Raw genomic sequence first — 18,671 nt, 5'->3', positions numbered from 1 at the left:
AGTAGGATCAAAAACTAATAGAGTGGCCCAATTTATAAAGAAAACTAGACTCAAAAATCGCACAAGTAACAAGTTGTTGCACGTAGATATTTACAAACACGAGTGGACATATAGCTCGAAGCATCACGAGTTTTAAGGAGCGCTCGTTCAGTCGGCTCGCTTCTACTTGTCGAGTCTGTCTTTGTTTTCAGCTTATCTAAAGTTCCTAGCAATTGAGATTCATGAGTAGCTTGTTAATTTTTTTTATACTAAATTTGTGACACTTAATTTAAGACGAAGAGAGTATCTTAATAGCTCGAGTCTAGACCATTTGATTACAATTGGCTAGCCCGCATCACACGACACCAATCTTGTGTTGGTATGCCTCGCAGTTGAATAGTTGCAAAGCTGATTAGGCGAGTTGTCGTCATGAAACACACTCATGGCACGATGGCACTAGTGTTGGACGTATGAGGTGCGGTAACCAGCGTTCGCGAGCGCTCATAAGCTTTTTAATGATCCAAATTGAGTTTAAATTTTGTCTCATTAGGATAACAAGAGCCGAACATCTCGTTATCAGCCCGTACTTACAAACAAAAATGCTCCCTCCGTTTTTGCGAATAAGCATCAGATCTATTATAGAGAATAAACATCAACACAAAGCACCTCACATAAATAGAAAATTACAAGGATGTCCCTGAGATGCACATCAGCTCGAAGCTCCATCACGAGCCGCAGACGCGCCGCCATCGTTGCTCCCCAGACTCGGTCGACCAAACTTTATTTGTAAACACGGATGGGAAGTCTCCGTGCTACAGTCCTGAGGACCAACATGCTCGAGCATGAGCTTAAGTCGTTGAAGTCGACACCGTACAAATATCTGAAGAAATCAGAGAACACAAACTCGTGGGATCCATGGATCCATGTGGAGCAAAATCGAGCTTCACCGGTTGCACCCGATTTGCTGCTGCCACCGACAAATCACAGACTAGAGCAACCACGAAGCGCCTGAGAGGGCCCAGAACTGGAGAACAGCAGCCAACACCAAGACGTCAGCCATTGCAGGAGCATACAAACCGCCGGATCCGCGGATTGACAGGAGGACATGCCACTCTCATCTCAGCGCCGCCTGAAGCAACACCGATCTGAAGGGAGGTGTTGGATAATTTACCCTAGACGACGTCGATCCCTTCCAATCAACGGCGTCGGGGACTAAGCTAACCTTATCTACACAATGTGATGAGAAGAACGAGATCCCCACCTCCCCACGCTGCCGGAGCGACGGGAGGAAGCAGGGATCCACGCCCCCTCCGACGGGAGGAGTGGAAACGCGGCTTCACTCCCTGGTCGCCTTTCTCTCTATGCACGACACCTAAAAATGCTCCCTCCATTTCAAAAAAATATATACTTCATATTAGATAAATATAATATGATCTTTTATCATATCATTTACTCCTATTTGTCAATTCGGATTTTCATTGTATATGTGGATTTCCGGTTCAAGAAATCCATCGGTTTTCATCATTTTAAAAATAATATTAACCCGGCTGGTTTTCATTGTACTCGATGCACGCTCCGCCGCTCAGCAGCCGCCTCGCCTTCGTCCCGTCTGCCGGCGGCCGGAATCCAATGGCGCCGTGCCGCCTTCTCCCTCTAACTCCAGCCACTTCCACCACCCATCCCCGCCGCTCCCACCGGCGCGCGGCGGATGGCGAGGGCCGCCGTCTCCCCGCGCTCCTCCTCTCGGCGCCTAGGGCATGCAGGGCTCCGTAGCGCCGCCGCCTCCCCGTCCATCCATTACTTCCGTCGGAGAAAACTCTATATCCTCGTCGTTATTCCTCCCCTCCGTCGTGCTCGACCCGTCTCCTGCGCACAGCCTCCGTAGTCCGTTCCGTTCGTGGTGAGATTTCGCGGCCGTCTCTAATTGGGGAAATGGGAAAAAGCATACAGAGGTCAAAGCCTCAGATCCAATGCTGGCCTTTTATGTTCTCATGACCAATTATTTCTGTAAATTTTGCTAGATTTCTTGAATTAACCACTGCATTGTGCAATTTTCATCTCATATATGTTGCCTCTGGTCCCATGTAATTTATCTGAATTCTGAACATATGCATGTAGATTCAGCAAGGGAGCGTAGAGAAGGCACCGAACACGTCCAGGATATTAGTCTAAGGTCCTTGGATGGAGTTCCTCTGACTCCAGCAATGGCACGAAAAGAAAACCATCTCTCTGTTTCTTTCCCTTTTACATTTTTATATATATAAGGGGAGGTTTTTCTGGCTGTTGAGGTGGAGCAGAGACTCGCCATACAAGTGAGTGAGAGATGATCATCCATGCCATGTCAAAACCCTGTCCATCGTCCGGGAGGCCCCTATTTTTAGAAGCCTTTCGCCTCGTCTTCTGCCTCCTCCTTTGCCTCCTCTCCACAGTCTGATTTAGAGACCTTGCATGCATGCCTTGCCTGCCTCCTATCCACAATTTAGTTCCTCTAGTTTTGTGGGTGCTAGATCCCTTTCCCCAAACCCACTCCGTCGCGCTAGCACATTTGAAGCCTGAATTTCCCCACAAGGTCTGGTGAGATGCTGTCGTCCTTTCCCTTAATTCTGCAACTGTTTTGCTTGCGCCTCTGTGATTATTGTCTGAATTGATTCGTCAAGAGACACAGATTTGTCTATCTTGCATCTCTTGTGAACGCATGGTACTTACGTATGTTGCATCTGTTGTGAAATTTGTGTGATGCAGCAGGGTGCTCGTCTCTAACCCGAATGGGAGCAAGATATCCTCTCGTTTTCTTGATCCTCCTAATTCTTCATGGAACCAAGGCTGCTCCTGATCCTCCAGTACCGGGATGGCTGACTCTGAGTGGTAAGCATCTAGCCCATTGCTGAGTTATGAATTGGGATTTTTTTTTGTTTAGCATGCGACAAATGAAAAGCGCGTATTTTGTATAGAAGAATGTGAGCTAGAAAGTATGTTCTTTCAGCCTACATTATGGTTTGTCTGTCGTGCTGCTAATCTTTCTAGTACTGTCCTACAGGTCATCGTCCTCTAGTCATTGCTCGTGGGGGGTTGTCTGGAGTAGTGCCTGAGTCAAGCCAGCTTGCATACAGCATGGCAATGGGAGGTAGCTTGTGTGAGGTGGTTCTGTTCTGCGACCTGCAATTCTCCAGCGATGGTGTGGGCTTCTGCCATGGCAGCTTGAGACTTGACAATTCGTCAAATATTGCTGAGATGTTCGCTGACAGGGGCTCGACTTATCAAGTGAATGGACGAGATGTTCAAGGATGGTTTTCTCTGGATTTCAAATCAGAGGAGCTACATAGAGTCCTATGTAAGCAGAAAAAATAATCTTGGTTATCTTGAAAATCGTAACCGTAAAATCAAAGTACTTTATCCATGCTCCATGATCAAGTTAGCAATTGCAAACGTGTTAAAATCACATATATTTTTTCATATTTGGAGTGAATAAGGTTCAAATGGATCCTTGAATTTTTTTTTCTTCCAAATGGTTGATCCTTTGAAGTCATTTCTGATTTTCCATTTAGGTTCTGTTTTTAATTCTTCTTCTTTCTTCCTGTTGCAAAGTATTGACTTGTCACGTGGTTTGATTATCCCTCAGTGCTTCAGAATGTTTTGTCTCGCTCAAATACATTTGACAGAACACAGGAACTGTTGTCGCTTGACAATGTGGTTCAAAGCGTCTTGGCTCAAAAAGGCGAGCTTCATGTAATTTGGGTCAACATAGAGGTAGATGTGGTTTCACTAACATTCAAAGATTCACCAAGGATCTCTTTGTACTGTACCATGTTCTCTATCTAATAGAAGTTCATATTTTCTTTAGTACAACTCGTTTTTTCTGGAGCACGGATTAAGTGGCGAAGATTACATATTGGGACTACCAAAAGAATTTCCTGTCACCCGCGTCTCCTCACCAGAATTTGCATTCTTAAAAAGTCTCAGTGGAAAGGTCAGAAGCGATATAAAGTTGATTTTCCGGTTTCTCCGTGAAGACCTTGTTGAGCCTACGACAAAGAGAACATATGGAGAACTTCTGAAAGACCTGAAAGCTATCAAGGCCTTTGCATCGGGGATTCTTGTTCCCAAGCAATTTATTTGGCCACAGAACAAGGATATGTACTTGGAGCCGTCTACCAGTTTGGTCAAAGATGCACATGCCCTAGGGCTGGAAGTGTACGCATCTGGATTTGCCAATGATGATCCCTGTATGAGTTACAACTACAGCTATGATCCCAGCGCGGAAATCTTGCAGTACATAGATAATTCAGACTTCTCGGTCGACGGCGTTTTAACAGACAATCCACCTACCGCATCAGGAGCCATAGGTAAGAACAAAGAAACATGTGTGCCATGCTGGAAGAAGCTATAGCTGAAATGGATGTTGATGAAAATTTTGAAATGTTACTTTATACATGATAGGAACGTACCCGTACAATTTAGCTCTTCGTTTTTGATTCCTTGACAACATCTTCATGAGGATCCTTTAATTGCAGTGTGCATGGCACATACCAAGGGCAATGCATTTGTTTTTCCTATTGCTAAAGCTGGAGCTCCTCCAGGTAAGCTGGCAATCTTCTCTTGATCCATGGTGTTGCTTTGCTAACTTATCATCATCTTGTAACACAATATACTGATCCCTCCACTCAAGCAGGAGGAGGAGAAAACACCAGGCCACTGATCATAACCCACAATGGTGCGAGTGGCGTCTTCTCAGACAGCACGGACCTTGCCTACCAACAAGCGGTGAAAGATGGCGCGGATATAATAGATTGCTGGGTCCGGATGTCGAAAGACGGGGTCGCCTTCTGCCTGGGCTCTACAGATCTCAACAGCAGCACGACAGCAGCCACAACTTTCTTGGAAAAAATGACAACTGTCAATGAGATACAGAACAAGTCGGGCATTTTCTCGTTTGATCTCTTATGGAGCGAGATCCAAACCTTAAAACGTGCGAAGCAAGACATACTCCTTATTTTGTTCTGCCAAAGATTTGCATACACTAACATTGATGTCACATGTTTTTTGTTCACCGGAGCAGCCAACCTTGTCGGTCCATTCGCAGACGCACGCCTGGAGAGAAATCCTGCGGCGAAGAACGCTGGCAAATTTATGACACTGGCTGAGTTCCTTGATTTTGCAAAAGCCAGCAACATCACTGGCATACTGATCGGCATAGAGGTAGACAGCATATATAGCATCCTACTTTTGACATGATTCATTCTCGCTCGCTCCTGTTACCTATGTTGTTATTCTGTCCAACTGATCAAGAGAGGTCTTGTACCTACCGAGTGCAGCATGCTACGTACCTTATAGCCAGAAGCCTTGACGTGGTGGATGCGGTCTCCAAAGCGCTTGTCAAGTCCGGGTATGACAAGGAGACCTGTAAGCAGCGCGTGCTCATACAGTCAGAGGACGCCCCGGTGCTTGCGGCGTTCAAGACGTTCCCCAAGTTCCAGCGGGTGCTGACGATCGAGTTCGACATAAGCGACGCCTCCAAGCCTTCGGTGGATGAGATATTAGAGTTTGCAAACGCGGTGAAGCTCAGGCGCAGCTCTGCCGCGCGCGTCAACGGCTTCTTCCTGGAGGGGTTCACCAATTCCTTGGTCGACAGGCTGCATGCGGGCAATTTGCACGTGTATGTCGGCGTCCTCAAGAATGAGTTCATGAACCTCGCGTTCGACTACTGGGCCGACCCCTTGGTGGAGATCGCCACGGACACGTTGTCGGTGGGCGCCGATGGGATCGTGACCGAGTTCCCTGCCACTGCAGCTTCATACTTCAGTAAGTAGCAGTATCTGCTTTGCTTGATGGACAGCATGGACGCTTGGTTAAATCTTCTTCTTCCTGACGCACAATGAATGAAATATATAGTCTGACTCGATCTCTTTGGCGGATGGATTTCAGGGAGCCCATGCTCCAACTACGAAAGAAAGGACCTTCCCTTCACGATCAACCCCGCCGAACCCGGCGGCTTGCTCCAGCTGGCTGACAGAAACTCGGTCCCTCCGGCGCCCCCTCCGGCGCCGGTGCTCGAGCCCCAGGACATCCTGCAACAGCAGCTGCCGGTGTGCCCCAACGACCCCATGTTCCGGACCTTCCGCTGCCGCCTGGGGCCCAAGGAGACGCCGACGGGGAAACCTGAGTACAACATCAATATGGCTAGCCTAGACGACTAGGTTCCCCATCCAGGTTCAAGTCCTAAACTTGACATGGGTGCTCTCGTAGAAGGTGTGTGCGCGTGTTGTGAGCGTCTGCGTCTGCATTGTGTTTCTAAAGAAAAAAAAAATCTGGCTGCCGATCGACGGGTGAAGAAATGCCAAGACATCATCTTGTTGCAAATACCCCACCCCACTCTCTGCGAGATTCGCTAAGTTCGTTGTGCATTACATACTGGAATGCGTTAGTTACCTAGTTACGATCGCACTAGAACAACATTTGTGTACTGAGTATTCGGACAAAGTTTGTTTTTAAAGTGGGCAACTTTTTTGTTATGATCCAAGGTAGGCGTCCTGCCGATGCTGATTTCATACAGATAGATGGAGAAAATGCAAATAAATGCCGATTTCATATAGATAGATGGAGAAAATGCTAATAAATACGAAGTGGGCCGATTTTTATGAGGAAAACTAAGGCAAAAACCCAAGAAGGAGAAAGAGAAACATCTACCTAGATCACCACCAACATGATCGCCGACCGGGGAGTAGTGAGCAAAATCTTTTGAAAACGCCTCCAAGGAGAAAGATGGCGTCAGCAAACATTGTCGTCATCAATATTGACCCTGTTGAAGACCAACCTTCCGCCAAAAGCTACAAACAACTATCCTGCCAAACCTTGAGGAAGAGTCCGGCCACACAAAAAAAGCCGCCATGACATCCACGGCTCCGAGCAGACACAACCCAACAGAGAGGAATCACTCTTCGACAATGCCTAAAAAAAAGAGAAAAACACCCTCAAGCCCCATCATCACTCCCTTGAAGACTAGGGGCTGTTTGGTTTGGAGCCGTGCCCTGCCCTACGCCCCTACCGATACAACCCAACAGAGGAATCACTCTTCGACAATGCCTCAAAGAAAGAGAAAAACACCCTCAAGCACCATCATCACTTTCGCTAGAGCCTTGAGCCTCTCCGCCTAACGGGCCCATGGGAAGGAGCCCAGCCACTGGCTCCATCTGCCACTGACAACTTCTTTAGGGGAAAAAATCAGTGGAATAGTGGCGAGTTAATGGCCAGAAAATGCTGTAACGTTTTCAAGGATTTTTTTAATATCTTTTTGCAAAGAAAAGAAAGTCAACGTATTTTCTAACAGATGCTTACGGTCCAGGTGTCTGAAATTCTCGCTCCTCCCATCTCACGGACCATAAAGATTTCTGCATAATACATACGACTCTGCAGCCTGCACTGCACATACACAGCTCCGTTGCAACCCCTCAAGAAAATATACAGCCCACTACAATTTACACCAATATTATGCCAACAACAGTGCACGTACTAAGATCTTGACAGTTCACAGTAGCTACTCTATTTTTCGCTCGCGTTCTGCCTTCCTTCAAGAAACAGCGATATAACCAACGACACACCGTCGCGCCCTTACCGGAGATGCGTGCTGAGAGCATGGAGCTTCCTATATGACTCTGTTTTCATGATTCCCCGATTTCGTCTAGTGCCGTTTGCATCATGAGGGCAGGGCCCGGGAGAGAGGCATCAGGGAACCAACTAGCGTGTGTGTGTGCTCACGCCACCGCCCTCGCTCGAGCCACCGCCTTCTGGTAGATGTCTTCATATTGCGAAGCCGAGGTGTCCCAGCTGAAATCGATCGTCATGTCTTTCTGCACAAGCTGTTTCCACACCTCGGGCTTCCTCGTGTAGCAGTTGAACGCCCTTTCCATCGCGCTGCTTAGGCCCTGCCAAAATGAAACATCCAGATGAGTTGTGTTTTGCCCGCCAGAAACCATCGACTACGATTTTCCCCTTCTCGGGCTGTGCGCGCAAACAGGACCTACCTGCTCGTCGGCCTTGACAAATGTAAAGCCGTTCCGCACCTCCATGGGTATTGTTTCGTCGTCGAAGTCAAAGACACTGAAACCACAAATCATGCCATTACACTTCTTGCTTTGATTGGATGTGACGACTATGTTTGGAGGAACACTTGGTTGGTTCAATATTTACCTGTCGTTCAGCCCACCAGTTTTCCGAACAATCGGCACAGAACCATATCTCATGGCTATCATCTAAGCATAAGAAAGCATGTCAAAATTGCGCATCAGAAGGCCGCACATCAAATATCAGATAGGAGCAAAAGAGGTCAGACTTGCACTTGTTTAATTACTTCTAGGGAAGTGCCAAATGATCACGGCAACTGAAGCATATATTTCAGCAAGTGATACAAATTACGCATCATACTGAACGATGTCGGCTTCCTACATGTGTGCCTAGTATAAACTATACGTGATATGCATTTATCATCAAAGTATGGAAAGAAGCCACACCTGAGTGAGGCCACATGGCTCAAATATAGAGGGGACAATGAACATGTCAGACGCAGCATATATGCAATGAGATAGCGCATCATCATACTTCAAAATCAGCCGGATATTGTTGTTATTCTGAAAATGGTCTGCAATACCTTCAAACTCTCTCTGTACACAAAACAAGAAGCAAGTATGTTCACTGTTCCAGAAATAGGCAAAAAAAAGGTGCTTAATATAAAACACAGACAAAAATACACTATTTCAGACTCATGTTCCTTCGGTCATAAATAAACTGTTCATGAGGTACTGATGTGTGGTTTTCTTCTGTTACTTTGGAGATTCATGTCTGATCAAAATATCTGCACAGGTATATACTATGACATAAACGCACCTGAATTTCTGGTACTGGACTTGAACCCAGAAGGACAAATTGTCCTCCTAATTCAGCTGTTTTGTATATTGCATGCCTGATAAGATGTACACCCTTCTGAGCAACTAGCCTGGTAATGCAACCAACCTGCTTGAGAAAATTTCAGTTATTTAGTTTAACATTCAATATCAAGTTCCAAGACAAATGGAAGGAGGTGAATACATACAGCAGGGGATCAGAAAATGATACTAGCTAACTGAACAAAACAATCGAAAAACAGAACTGCTGTAATTCATTTCAGACTACATGGGCCATGCCCCGATAAATGTAATGACAAACAATAGAACCATATAGCTAACAGACTACTCCACGAAGAAAATTGACGAGAATAAAGAGATGGAAAATGTTCAAATTCAAGCACAGGGTGAACCTTCATATATCCAGTTTACCAGTAATTGGGAACTGAGCTTAACAGCATTGATAATCGTACCAGTGGTTGTGAAGGATATGCAGAAGCCAGGTTTAGTTGCTCTCTGAGGGCTGCTTTGTTGGCTGCCTTTCCCTGGAGATCCTTAGCATTGTACTGGACCTTGAGATACCTATCTGTGGAAGGGTTCCATGTATCTGTGTCGATTCCATTAAGTATCCCAAGAAATTTCCTGGAATGTACTTTAAGTGTATCTTGGAGTCCACGCCCACCCTGGGAACCATAAGAGCATTATCAGCACACAAAAGAAATGGAAACGATTTACTTGCAAATTGAAACTATTAAAATGAAATTGCAGTTGAGAGGCAGATTAAGACACGTTAAACTAATGGTAACTAGAAACACTATGACCATTAGAGCCCTATATGGATATGCATGTCAATATATCTTGATTTAGGGTATTCTCAAGTATTTAAACTTCATGTAGCATCTCTTTAGTGCCCAATCCATGTAGAAACATGAATATGTCTAGCAGTAGTGATCAAACAAAGGTAACAGCAATATGCATGTTTGTTTCCTACAGCTTGTGCAATTTCTTGCTGCCATCTTCCAGAAATGGTTGCCTCCAAAATAGCCATTTTGAGCAACATGCTTTGAAATTATCTACTTTCGCAGATGAATCTTATAAGTTGAAGGCTACTAGTGAGACTATGAAGGACGATTAAAAAGTAGCCAAAAAAGTCTACGTCCATAAAAATCATAAGAAATATTACCTCTGAGCGAACCTCTAGTGCATATGTTGGCGAGACAGTGGTTACGATGTTTGAATACACAATTGCGCCCTGAATAATATGAATCCAGATCAGCATATTTGATACCATAGCTATTAGTTTGAGTTCCAAAATATATTGCTACATTTTGCCATAACTGATACCTTAACAGCATTTATTCTTCCATGTGAATTGTCCCGCATCCTGTCTGGTCTGTCTAGGTGCTCAACATCAAGGCCACACCATGCTAAATCACGAGCTGGAGCAGTTCCTTGATATTCAAAATTATGACAGGTGAAGCAAATTCTAGCTGAGTTGAAGCCTAGATTTGCATATACATCCCAATAAAGAGGTGCCTGGAGTTTAAATGTAAAAGGGTAACTTGGTGCAATCAACTTTGTAAATTAACCAAGAAAACAGATCAATGTTCAGTAGGCAATGAGTCAATGCTGCCAAATGATCTTTGGCGCTTACAACAAATGCAGTTTGCCAGTCATGGCAGTGGATTATATCAACTTTCTTCCCAGATTGGTAAAGTAATTCTAGTGCCGCACGGCTGAAGTATGTAAAACGTTTGAAGTCATCATGCTCTCCATAGTACTGAGCCCTCGAAAAGAACATCGCTGGATGCTGTGGCTCAATAAAGTACACGGGTAGGCCTGCATATGCTAATTTAATTAGGTCAATGCAGATTTAAATTTTATACAGTGATACAACTGAGAGTTGCTTGTAACCTTCAACAGTCCCGGTCCAGATTTTGTTGTTGAACATATTTCCTTCAAAGTAGGACTGCACAAGAACATCTAAAACCTGCACAATCACATGATATCAATCTTACCCTAACAGAAGAACCCACCGAAACATCGTTAAGCAGCATTGCAACAATACCTTTAGATTGCTAACTTGGTCAACCTGCATGCAGTCGTATTTGGGAAGAATAATCTCTACTAGATGCCCTTTTTTCTGAAGTGCCTTCCCAAGACCAGATATCACATCTGCCAGGCCACCAACCTAAACAAGCATATAAGAAATATTACAGATGGCTAATAGAAATCAAATTAATCAGAATGGACAAAAAATCAGAATCCAAATGAACTAGCCATTGCATCAGCATCAGTAGTTCGATAAATTTCTCAAGAAACAACTTAAAATATAAGCACTTGGAGGACATCAATCTACAACTTGTATGCATATAATCGACAGACAGATATCTGTAGCTTTTAGACAATTTTTTGCAGATTGTAACTTTGTTGAAACATGAAAGTCGATATTTCACCACCTTTGGTACAACCAAGCTTTATTCACTATTCATGACTCCACAATCAAAATTTATAAGCTAAAAAAGGGCATCCATACAGTTTTTTTAACAGTAAAAGGCTACATCCATTTACAGAAAAGCATGAGAGCACACATTCAACATTGTCAGTTTTACCTCTGTTTGAATTAGCCCTTGGATCATCATGGCCTAACTGAGCACAACTGAGGAGAACCATAATATCTTAAAATAGTGCTTCACTGTTTACATGTAAGCTATGTGGATAGGCTCGAATTTATGTGAAACGCTGGAAAACTTAATACTTTGTTAATTTACAGAATATTAGTACTTAAAAACAATGTTCTCTCTAAGCGTCCCTAAATAGTAGTTATACTACGCAGTGACTTGTCCAAATATCAAATACACCCTCTGTTCCTAAGTGTAAGACGTTTTGGTTTAAACTGCCAAAACGTCTTACATTTAGGAACAGAGGGTGTAGAAGATTTCAAATGCACGTATGAAAGGCTGTATTAATACTAAAACCCACCTTTGCGACAGGAGCCATCTCTGCTGCTATGTGAGCGATGTGCAAACCAGAACTGCATTAATCAATACAGATTACAGACCAACTGATTCCCATAAACATTTTAGCAAAGAAGAAAGTGTACCTGGTTCCTGGTAATGCCATCTTAAGAAAACTGTCCATAACATCCCTGTTTTCGGTACCTCTGTATGACAAGTACGCTTCCCGAAGGCGACTGTCCCTTTTCCGAACCATTTCTCGTAACATACTTGCGTCATTGTAAGCTATTTTCTTCTCCAGTAACCATCCATCAATTAGAAGGGAAATTTTGCTCCATAATTCTGAAGGCATGTTTCCTGTAAAATTCTCCAGTGATCTTTTCTCACTTTCCTCTATTAGTTTGCTAAGAGTATCATGAAATTCCACTATTGAATGCTCGTACAGTTCAATCTGAGAATGCATTTCGCTGTTACATGCTTGGAAGCGGTCTTCTACCAATTTGACCTTTTGCTGCAAAAGATCAACAAGAGAACAAGAGAACTTTGAAATATTTGCTGCTTGCAGTGATGCCTCTAAATTGTCAAGCCTATCCTGCAGATCATGATTGTGGTCCAATATCACAGCAGCATGCTCTACTTGGTTTGCTGTGGTCTCAAGCAAGTCTTCCAATTTTTCTACTTTCTCCCACCAGGCATCCCTAGGACCAAGTTTCATCATATTTGCTTGGGCAGCTATAAATCTGGACTCCAGCTCCCTAAGGGAAGCATCTAAAAGAGCACGCTCTTTCTCCAATTTGAATATGCCCTCCTCTGTCTCGGCAATCTCTATAAGCTTTGTTTTGAAAAATTCTATGTCCTCCTTCAGTAGAATATTATCTTCCTTTAGAACATCAAACTCCAATAATAGTGGAGAGTCACTGACATTCCCTTCACTTGAAAGCTTATGTTGTGCATTTGTTTCTGACAACCTCGTCTCTAAAATGTTTATCTTCCTCTGCAAGGCTTCCTTTTCTTTAAGAATTTTATCAGCGTGTTCCATTGCCTGAAGACGAGCTTGATTCAAAAGAAGTATATCTAAAAAAAATCAATTTGCAATTCAGTGTTTGTTATGCACATACTTACAACTCTATGCATTTTAGGAAACTGTACGGATATTCAAAAAGAAGGAATCCCCTACTCTTCTCGGTGTTCTGTATCAGTCCTACCAAATCTTCCAGCTGAAGGTTTGATATGCCATCTCCATCGTTGTATTTCTGTGGGGAAAATCACAAAACCTAGAAACTCTTAAAAGTAACAACAGTAACTAATATGAGCAAATTTAAAAGTGATTATATTTCAGAGTAAAATTGATCGAATGTTAACTTTGTTTAACTGTTGTATGCTGTATTTCTCAAAGAAATAGGGCTTGGCTGCCATTTGGTTTAAAATATAGATGTCAATGCCAACTTTGTACCTTTATCAAATAACTATTGATTATTGAAGTAATAAAATGATGATGCATTTCGCTTCAGCTTAACAAAAACAGAATTTAAGATCTTTTTAAAATGGCAAAATATATGCAACATTGATTTTTTATACATGTTCACACCAAGTAACCTCTCAGCCTGATAGATCTAGCAGATAAACTACTGGACCTACACGATAACACGATAGAACTATCTCATGATGAACAGTTGTAACTTGTAACCAATGATTCACAAGTAATTGCTACACCTACAGGGTTTACCTTTGCTGTACATTGAAAGTGCATATTAAAATAAGCATATGACATTTTCAATGTTATTTACATTTTTACAAGGGCATTGGTTTAACTCATACATCAGTTTATATAGAGCAATACAATAGTAGTGTCCCAACTCTACTTTGACGGCCTCCACATCCCAATTAACGTGTTGCAACACGGAATACAGCACTAATTATGGAACCGTCAAACAAATACACATGATATGAGGAAGTATTTGAGGGGAAATACCTTACGACAGCAAAAAAGATTGTTTTCACTCATATGAATAGAACATTATACGACCCATGATTGGCTGGCAGTATAGCTTAAAATTAGATTATCTTGGCCATCTTGAGTTACAAGAGAAATTCACTTGGAAGCCAGTAGATGCAAGTGATGCATGTAGTAGATTCAGAAAATGATTTAAATTCATGCATCTATGTTAAAACAAGGTGGAAATTCATATGAGCAAGTTATTGCCTTTCAGTGGCAGCCAAGCCCCAGATTTGCTTTCTGGAAAAGAAGAATCGGCATCTACTGTCGCGTCACTCCGCGTGCGACAAACATATTTGGAAACATATAGTAGATTGCTAAAATGCATGATGCACATACCCTTTGCCGTTCTTTTTCGGCGGAAACCGCTGCCTCGTCGCTCCTTGGATTTGCCCTGTTGTTAAGGGGGTCGGCGCCGGTTGTGCTCTTGTGAGGACGCTGCGCGGCCGCCCTGGACAAGACAACAAAAGTCAGATTCCGATTCCTTGACATACTCGCAGAATCCAGACATAAGGAATGCCAGCGGCATGTACACGATGGATCTGACCATGGTCGAAGACACGACAATGTCACCTAGCATGCACCAGCACACATTTGAGCGTTCACAGTTGTGATCTCCACAATGGCTGAGCCGAGCAGGCATGGCCATAGCATTTCGCGCACACGGACGGACCATGACACGCACCGAGCAAGAGAAGGGTAACCAGGTAATACTAGCTGCTAATAATTAGAACCCCAACCCCTTGGTTTCAGATTTTCAGTATGTATGCATCTCACGAGCGAAGCCGCCGAATTAGGGGGCTGGAGACGTACCTGAGGCTGCGGTGGCGCGTCCGGGAGGCGAGGGCGAGGCGGCGGCGGGAGCGGCCGTCGGGCGGGGAAGGGGCGGGGCAGCGGGGGGACAGGAGGGCCGTCGCCTCGACGCCCGCCGCCGCCGAGCACGCCATGGGGAACAGGAACAGGAAGAGGAAGAGGCGGGGGCGACTGGTGGGCTGGGGGAGCTTGGGGCGGCGGGCTGGAAAGTGGCGGAGAGTGGAGTGGGGCTGAAGAGTGGCGGTGGCGGTGCCCGGGGGTCAACGCGTCTCGTGCTCCGCGCGCGGGCAAGGCGGGGCGGAGGAGGAGGGCCAAACGAATTGGGCTATCTGGCCGCCTGGGCCCCGCCGCGCAGCAGGCCGTGGCACGGTGCCATTCGTCGTCGGGCAGACGGCCAGCGGAGGTGTGTGTGATGTGTGGAAGTGAAGGGAACGGACGGTGGAGCTTGATTTGTTTGGTACAGGGTGCGGCCCGTGCCGGCTCGAGAGGAGAGAGACCGGTGAGCACGGCCGCAACAGAAAAGTCGGTACAGGGTGCCACCAGAGGTTATAGTCCATCGATTGTAATTAGAGCATCTCCAACAGATAATGTATAAATAATTGATTATTTTACATCGCGGATGGACTAAAACGGTGCTTTAACAGATGATGTTGATTAAAAAAGTTCACTTCATATTTGCTCTAAATGTAAAATAGGGCGCTTGTTTGCATCACTTGTGCCTCTCGAGTAAAATCCAAGCGGTCGCATGCGCAGCTGCCCCGCCGAACTTTCCCGCGCCATGCCTGAGCACCCTCCTGCCGTCGCCCGCCTCCGCCGGTCCCCATGGACACCTCCTCCGACCCCGCGGCCGCCAGAGCCACTTCGGCGATGGTCGCCTCTGCATCTGTCGCCGGTCCAGGCGTCGCCGTCACCACCATGCCTCCCCCAAATTGCGCAAATATTTGCAGCCCCTCGCCCCGCTGCCATTGTCGGACTGGAACCGCCGGCGAGGAAGAAGGCAGCCACGACAAAACCACCGCACGACCCCGCCACGGCTTCATCCCCGGCAAAGAAGACGAAGGACACCACGGCGGTTGCTGCTGCTGTTGCTGCTTCATCTTCATCAGCAGTGTCGCCGGCCTGCTGCTCCATGTGCACTAGCTTTGTCGCGGGTGTCGCCCAAAACAACAGAATTGTGGAGCAGCTGTTGTGCGGCTAATGTATTTTACATCGCCTACCCGAGAACTAGCTATTTTACATCATCTATCGAAGTTGGAAGTCTTTGGTGATATAAAAAAGATGCACTTTTAGATGATGTATATTTTACTCGAACCATAATTTGATGATGTAAAATACAACATCTATTGGAGATGTTCTTAGGGTACAACCGTGCAAGTGGGAAGTTTGAGTATTTTTTACAAATAAGGCTTTGGATTTATGTTAAAAACTTTCAACAGTACAAGACATCTCAATTAAGGTCTTGACATTATATTATGTGGTAAGGATGTAGTCGTATTAAGGTCTAGTTGGGCCAAGCCTCAGAGAAAAAGCCAAGATCATACAAGCTTGTGTATAATATACACAAGGCAGAGAGCACGCCGCTGCGATTGAGGAGTAACAACCAATAAACTCATTAAGCTACGCGTGAAGGGAGGCCAACCAGCTATGCCACGTGGCGCAAGCTGGTTGGCTGCGGTGAAAAGCTTTTAGGATATTATTTTTAGATGAAGGTGAGAAAATTTTTAAAATATTTTTTTTTCTTTTTAGATGGAGGGATACGCAAACTGGCGCTCGCTGGTAGGCCGCGTTGATGAGTGTTTTTTTTCCTTTTTACTTCTTTTTCTAGATGGAGGGGAGGATTTTTTTTAAATTTTTTTCTAGATGGAGGTGAGGACTACATGTATTTCTTTAAACTAGCTAATTCCCCGCGCGTTGCTGCGGAACATTTGTTCCAAAATACCAATTGAAGAGATGCGCATGGAGCAAAACAATGTAAAAATTTGACAATTGGTCATAAACAATTGTATGGGTCATTCACAATCTTTATTTTTTACACCTAAATTCCTAACATGTTATCCTAGAAATCACATTATCCAATTAAAAGTTGACTGGGATTACAGCCGATTAATATGTAATAATATGATTGTCCCAATAAATATTAGAACGTTTGAACACACCATGATGAAAACCTGTCTAGCTTGCCTTTCTGTAAATTGAGGTAAATATGTGCAATGTGCTAAACAGGTTGGTTGAGATAATAATGCGTATAAATTGAAAATTTCACCGACCTTGAAGATTAATTGTTATGAAAATACTGCACTATGCAAGCAAGTGGAAACCGTTACTCATCGTACAGCCATATTTTGCATGTGTCATTATCCCCAACCATGGCAACAAATACAATTTTTCTGCCTTCGAGAAGTTCTCCTTTTAGATTACTGAACAACAAAGATTAGTGAAAAGCTAAAATAAGAACTTAAGTGCAACAACCGAGTGTGCAGGAATCAAGAATAAAAAAGGATCCACTGACTTGAAGGATACACGGAGCATGGCAAAAAAAATCAATGGGAGGAAAGCACCAATGGAAAAGAACACCTATGGGGCATGAACATGCACACCTAGTAATTAACGTACCCACTCCAATCTAACTACACACATCTGACAGAAATCAAATTAAAAGGTAGGTTAAGAACAATCCAAAGTAATAGATAATATCACCATGACAATAGGAAGGAAGAGTGGCAGAGGCTAGAGGACAGTGGGCATCTTTGTCTACTGTACGATACCTTATGATGACACTGTCAATCAGAGCACAGAAATCCTTCAGCAAGTTTTCAATGTGAATTCCATTCAAGGGATCCTGAATCCTGATATAAACTATGTTGCCGTTGTGTCACCGAGACAAACCTATGGCCGAAGAAGGAAGACCCATCCGGTGCGGCCACACCCTGTTGAATGATAAACGCTCCACGAAGCAGTTTCTGTGACTCTTCATGCCACGGCTGAGGCCTTGGCTGGCTGGCCAGCCTCTCCACCTACTCGTCCCCCCAGACCCAAAAGGAAGCCATCACATGACTCTTGTACAAATCCCACTGGATACTACTGGAACGAACGTCCACTATTTCCTCAACGGCGCCGGAGCTAGGTTCGACTGAGCATAGAGAGAGGAGTGGAAGACCAAAGTGAAAGCAACAGCACAGCTGCCATGTCGGCGATGCTACAGGGGTAGTCAGGGACCATGCCAATTTTCACCGGCAAGACTATAACCTTGACAAAACATACAGATCGGCCGGAAGCGACGGGGAGCGGCGTCCGTGCCACAAGAACATACCACACGCGGGGATCGCCTCCTAGCCGTCGTGCCCTACTTAGCCAAGGTAAAAGATTTTTTTTTTTAGGAAAGGCCATCATGATTAGATTTATTGATTGAAAATAGGGATTACATGATCCACAAGGTTCGAAACGAGAAAGCCCGGAGGCTCATCCGTCCAACTAAGAGAAATCTTATTACAATAACTGTAGTTAGCTAGCACATGCGTTGCTTGGTTACAAGAACGTGGGCAGTACTGAAATTTGACCTTCCCGATCAACGAAGAGAGATCCACACACTCGGCAAAAATAGCTGCTGCTTCATCCCACCATCTAGCTTGGCCATCACATGATTCTATCACCGTTGTGGAGTCCGATTCTGCTTCAATACGGGGAAACCAAGTGAATTTGCAAAAGCCAATCCATCTCTCATCGCAAGGGCCTCGGTGGTAACTACATTAGCTGCATGGGGTATAAATTTACACTGCGCCGCTAGGAATGTTCCCTTCTCATCCCTGATCACAGCTGCTGTAGCACCCAAGCCTTCATCAACAAAAAAGGCGGCATCAACATTTAGTTTGACAAACCTGGGTTCTGGTATCCTCCATTTTTCTACGGTAGTATTCATCATCTTTTCATTAGCCTGATGGTAATTATTTGCTATCGCCAATACGGACATCGGCCATTTAAAAGTAGGAGGAGGCGATCCATCGTGAGTGAATTCCCGACGGATCCACCATAGATACCAGCTTCCCACCACTATGA

The 18,671-nt window shown here is 44.6% G+C and overlaps 2 protein-coding genes across 9 annotated transcripts; one reads left to right on the top strand and one right to left on the bottom strand.

Moving 5' to 3' along the window:
• Positions 1–1,534: 1,534 nt before the first annotated feature.
• LOC123182768 (glycerophosphodiester phosphodiesterase GDPDL7) lies at positions 1,535–6,488 on the top strand. 6 transcript variants are annotated; one of them, XM_044595430.1, is made up of 11 exons: positions 1,535–1,879; positions 2,098–2,548; positions 2,725–2,844; positions 3,017–3,310; positions 3,599–3,726; positions 3,821–4,322; positions 4,491–4,556; positions 4,649–4,945; positions 5,036–5,175; positions 5,292–5,778; positions 5,902–6,488. In XM_044595430.1, the coding sequence occupies exons 3-11, from the start codon at positions 2,745–2,747 to the stop codon at positions 6,171–6,173; spliced, it is 2,286 nt and encodes a 761-aa protein (XP_044451365.1). In that variant the 5' UTR covers positions 1,535–1,879; positions 2,098–2,548; positions 2,725–2,744; the 3' UTR covers positions 6,174–6,488. The 6 variants fall into 6 exon arrangements, with proteins under 6 accessions (XP_044451365.1, XP_044451367.1, XP_044451362.1 ...); XM_044595432.1 differs by lacking the exon at positions 2,098–2,548 and having other exon boundaries at positions 2,722–2,844; XM_044595427.1 differs by lacking the exon at positions 1,535–1,879 and having other exon boundaries at positions 1,887–2,548.
• An 831-nt stretch (positions 6,489–7,319) lies between these two features.
• LOC123182767 (probable starch synthase 4, chloroplastic/amyloplastic) lies at positions 7,320–15,019 on the bottom strand. 3 transcript variants are annotated; one of them, XM_044595424.1, is made up of 16 exons: positions 14,619–15,019; positions 14,145–14,256; positions 12,987–13,062; positions 11,956–12,883; positions 11,835–11,886; positions 10,921–11,043; positions 10,767–10,842; positions 10,507–10,691; positions 10,197–10,388; positions 10,036–10,104; positions 9,326–9,535; positions 8,857–8,982; positions 8,484–8,633; positions 8,164–8,225; positions 7,998–8,073; positions 7,320–7,898 (listed from the first exon to the last, which is right to left on the bottom strand). In XM_044595424.1, the coding sequence occupies exons 1-16, from the start codon at positions 14,750–14,752 to the stop codon at positions 7,728–7,730; spliced, it is 2,742 nt and encodes a 913-aa protein (XP_044451359.1). In that variant the 5' UTR covers positions 14,753–15,019; the 3' UTR covers positions 7,320–7,727. The 3 variants fall into 3 exon arrangements, with proteins under 3 accessions (XP_044451359.1, XP_044451360.1, XP_044451361.1); XM_044595425.1 differs by having other exon boundaries at positions 11,956–12,851; positions 12,932–13,062; positions 14,619–15,017; XM_044595426.1 differs by lacking the exons at positions 14,145–14,256; positions 14,619–15,019 and having other exon boundaries at positions 11,956–12,851; positions 12,987–13,004.
• Between the last annotated feature and the right edge of the window lie 3,652 nt (positions 15,020–18,671).

This window comes from Triticum aestivum, chromosome 1D (genome assembly GCF_018294505.1).
Source record: "Triticum aestivum cultivar Chinese Spring chromosome 1D, IWGSC CS RefSeq v2.1, whole genome shotgun sequence".
Classification (NCBI taxonomy): Eukaryota; Viridiplantae; Streptophyta; class Magnoliopsida; order Poales; family Poaceae; genus Triticum; species Triticum aestivum.
The sequence above is the reverse complement of the archived record's forward strand: the minus strand, read 5'-3'. Positions and strand labels throughout refer to the sequence as shown.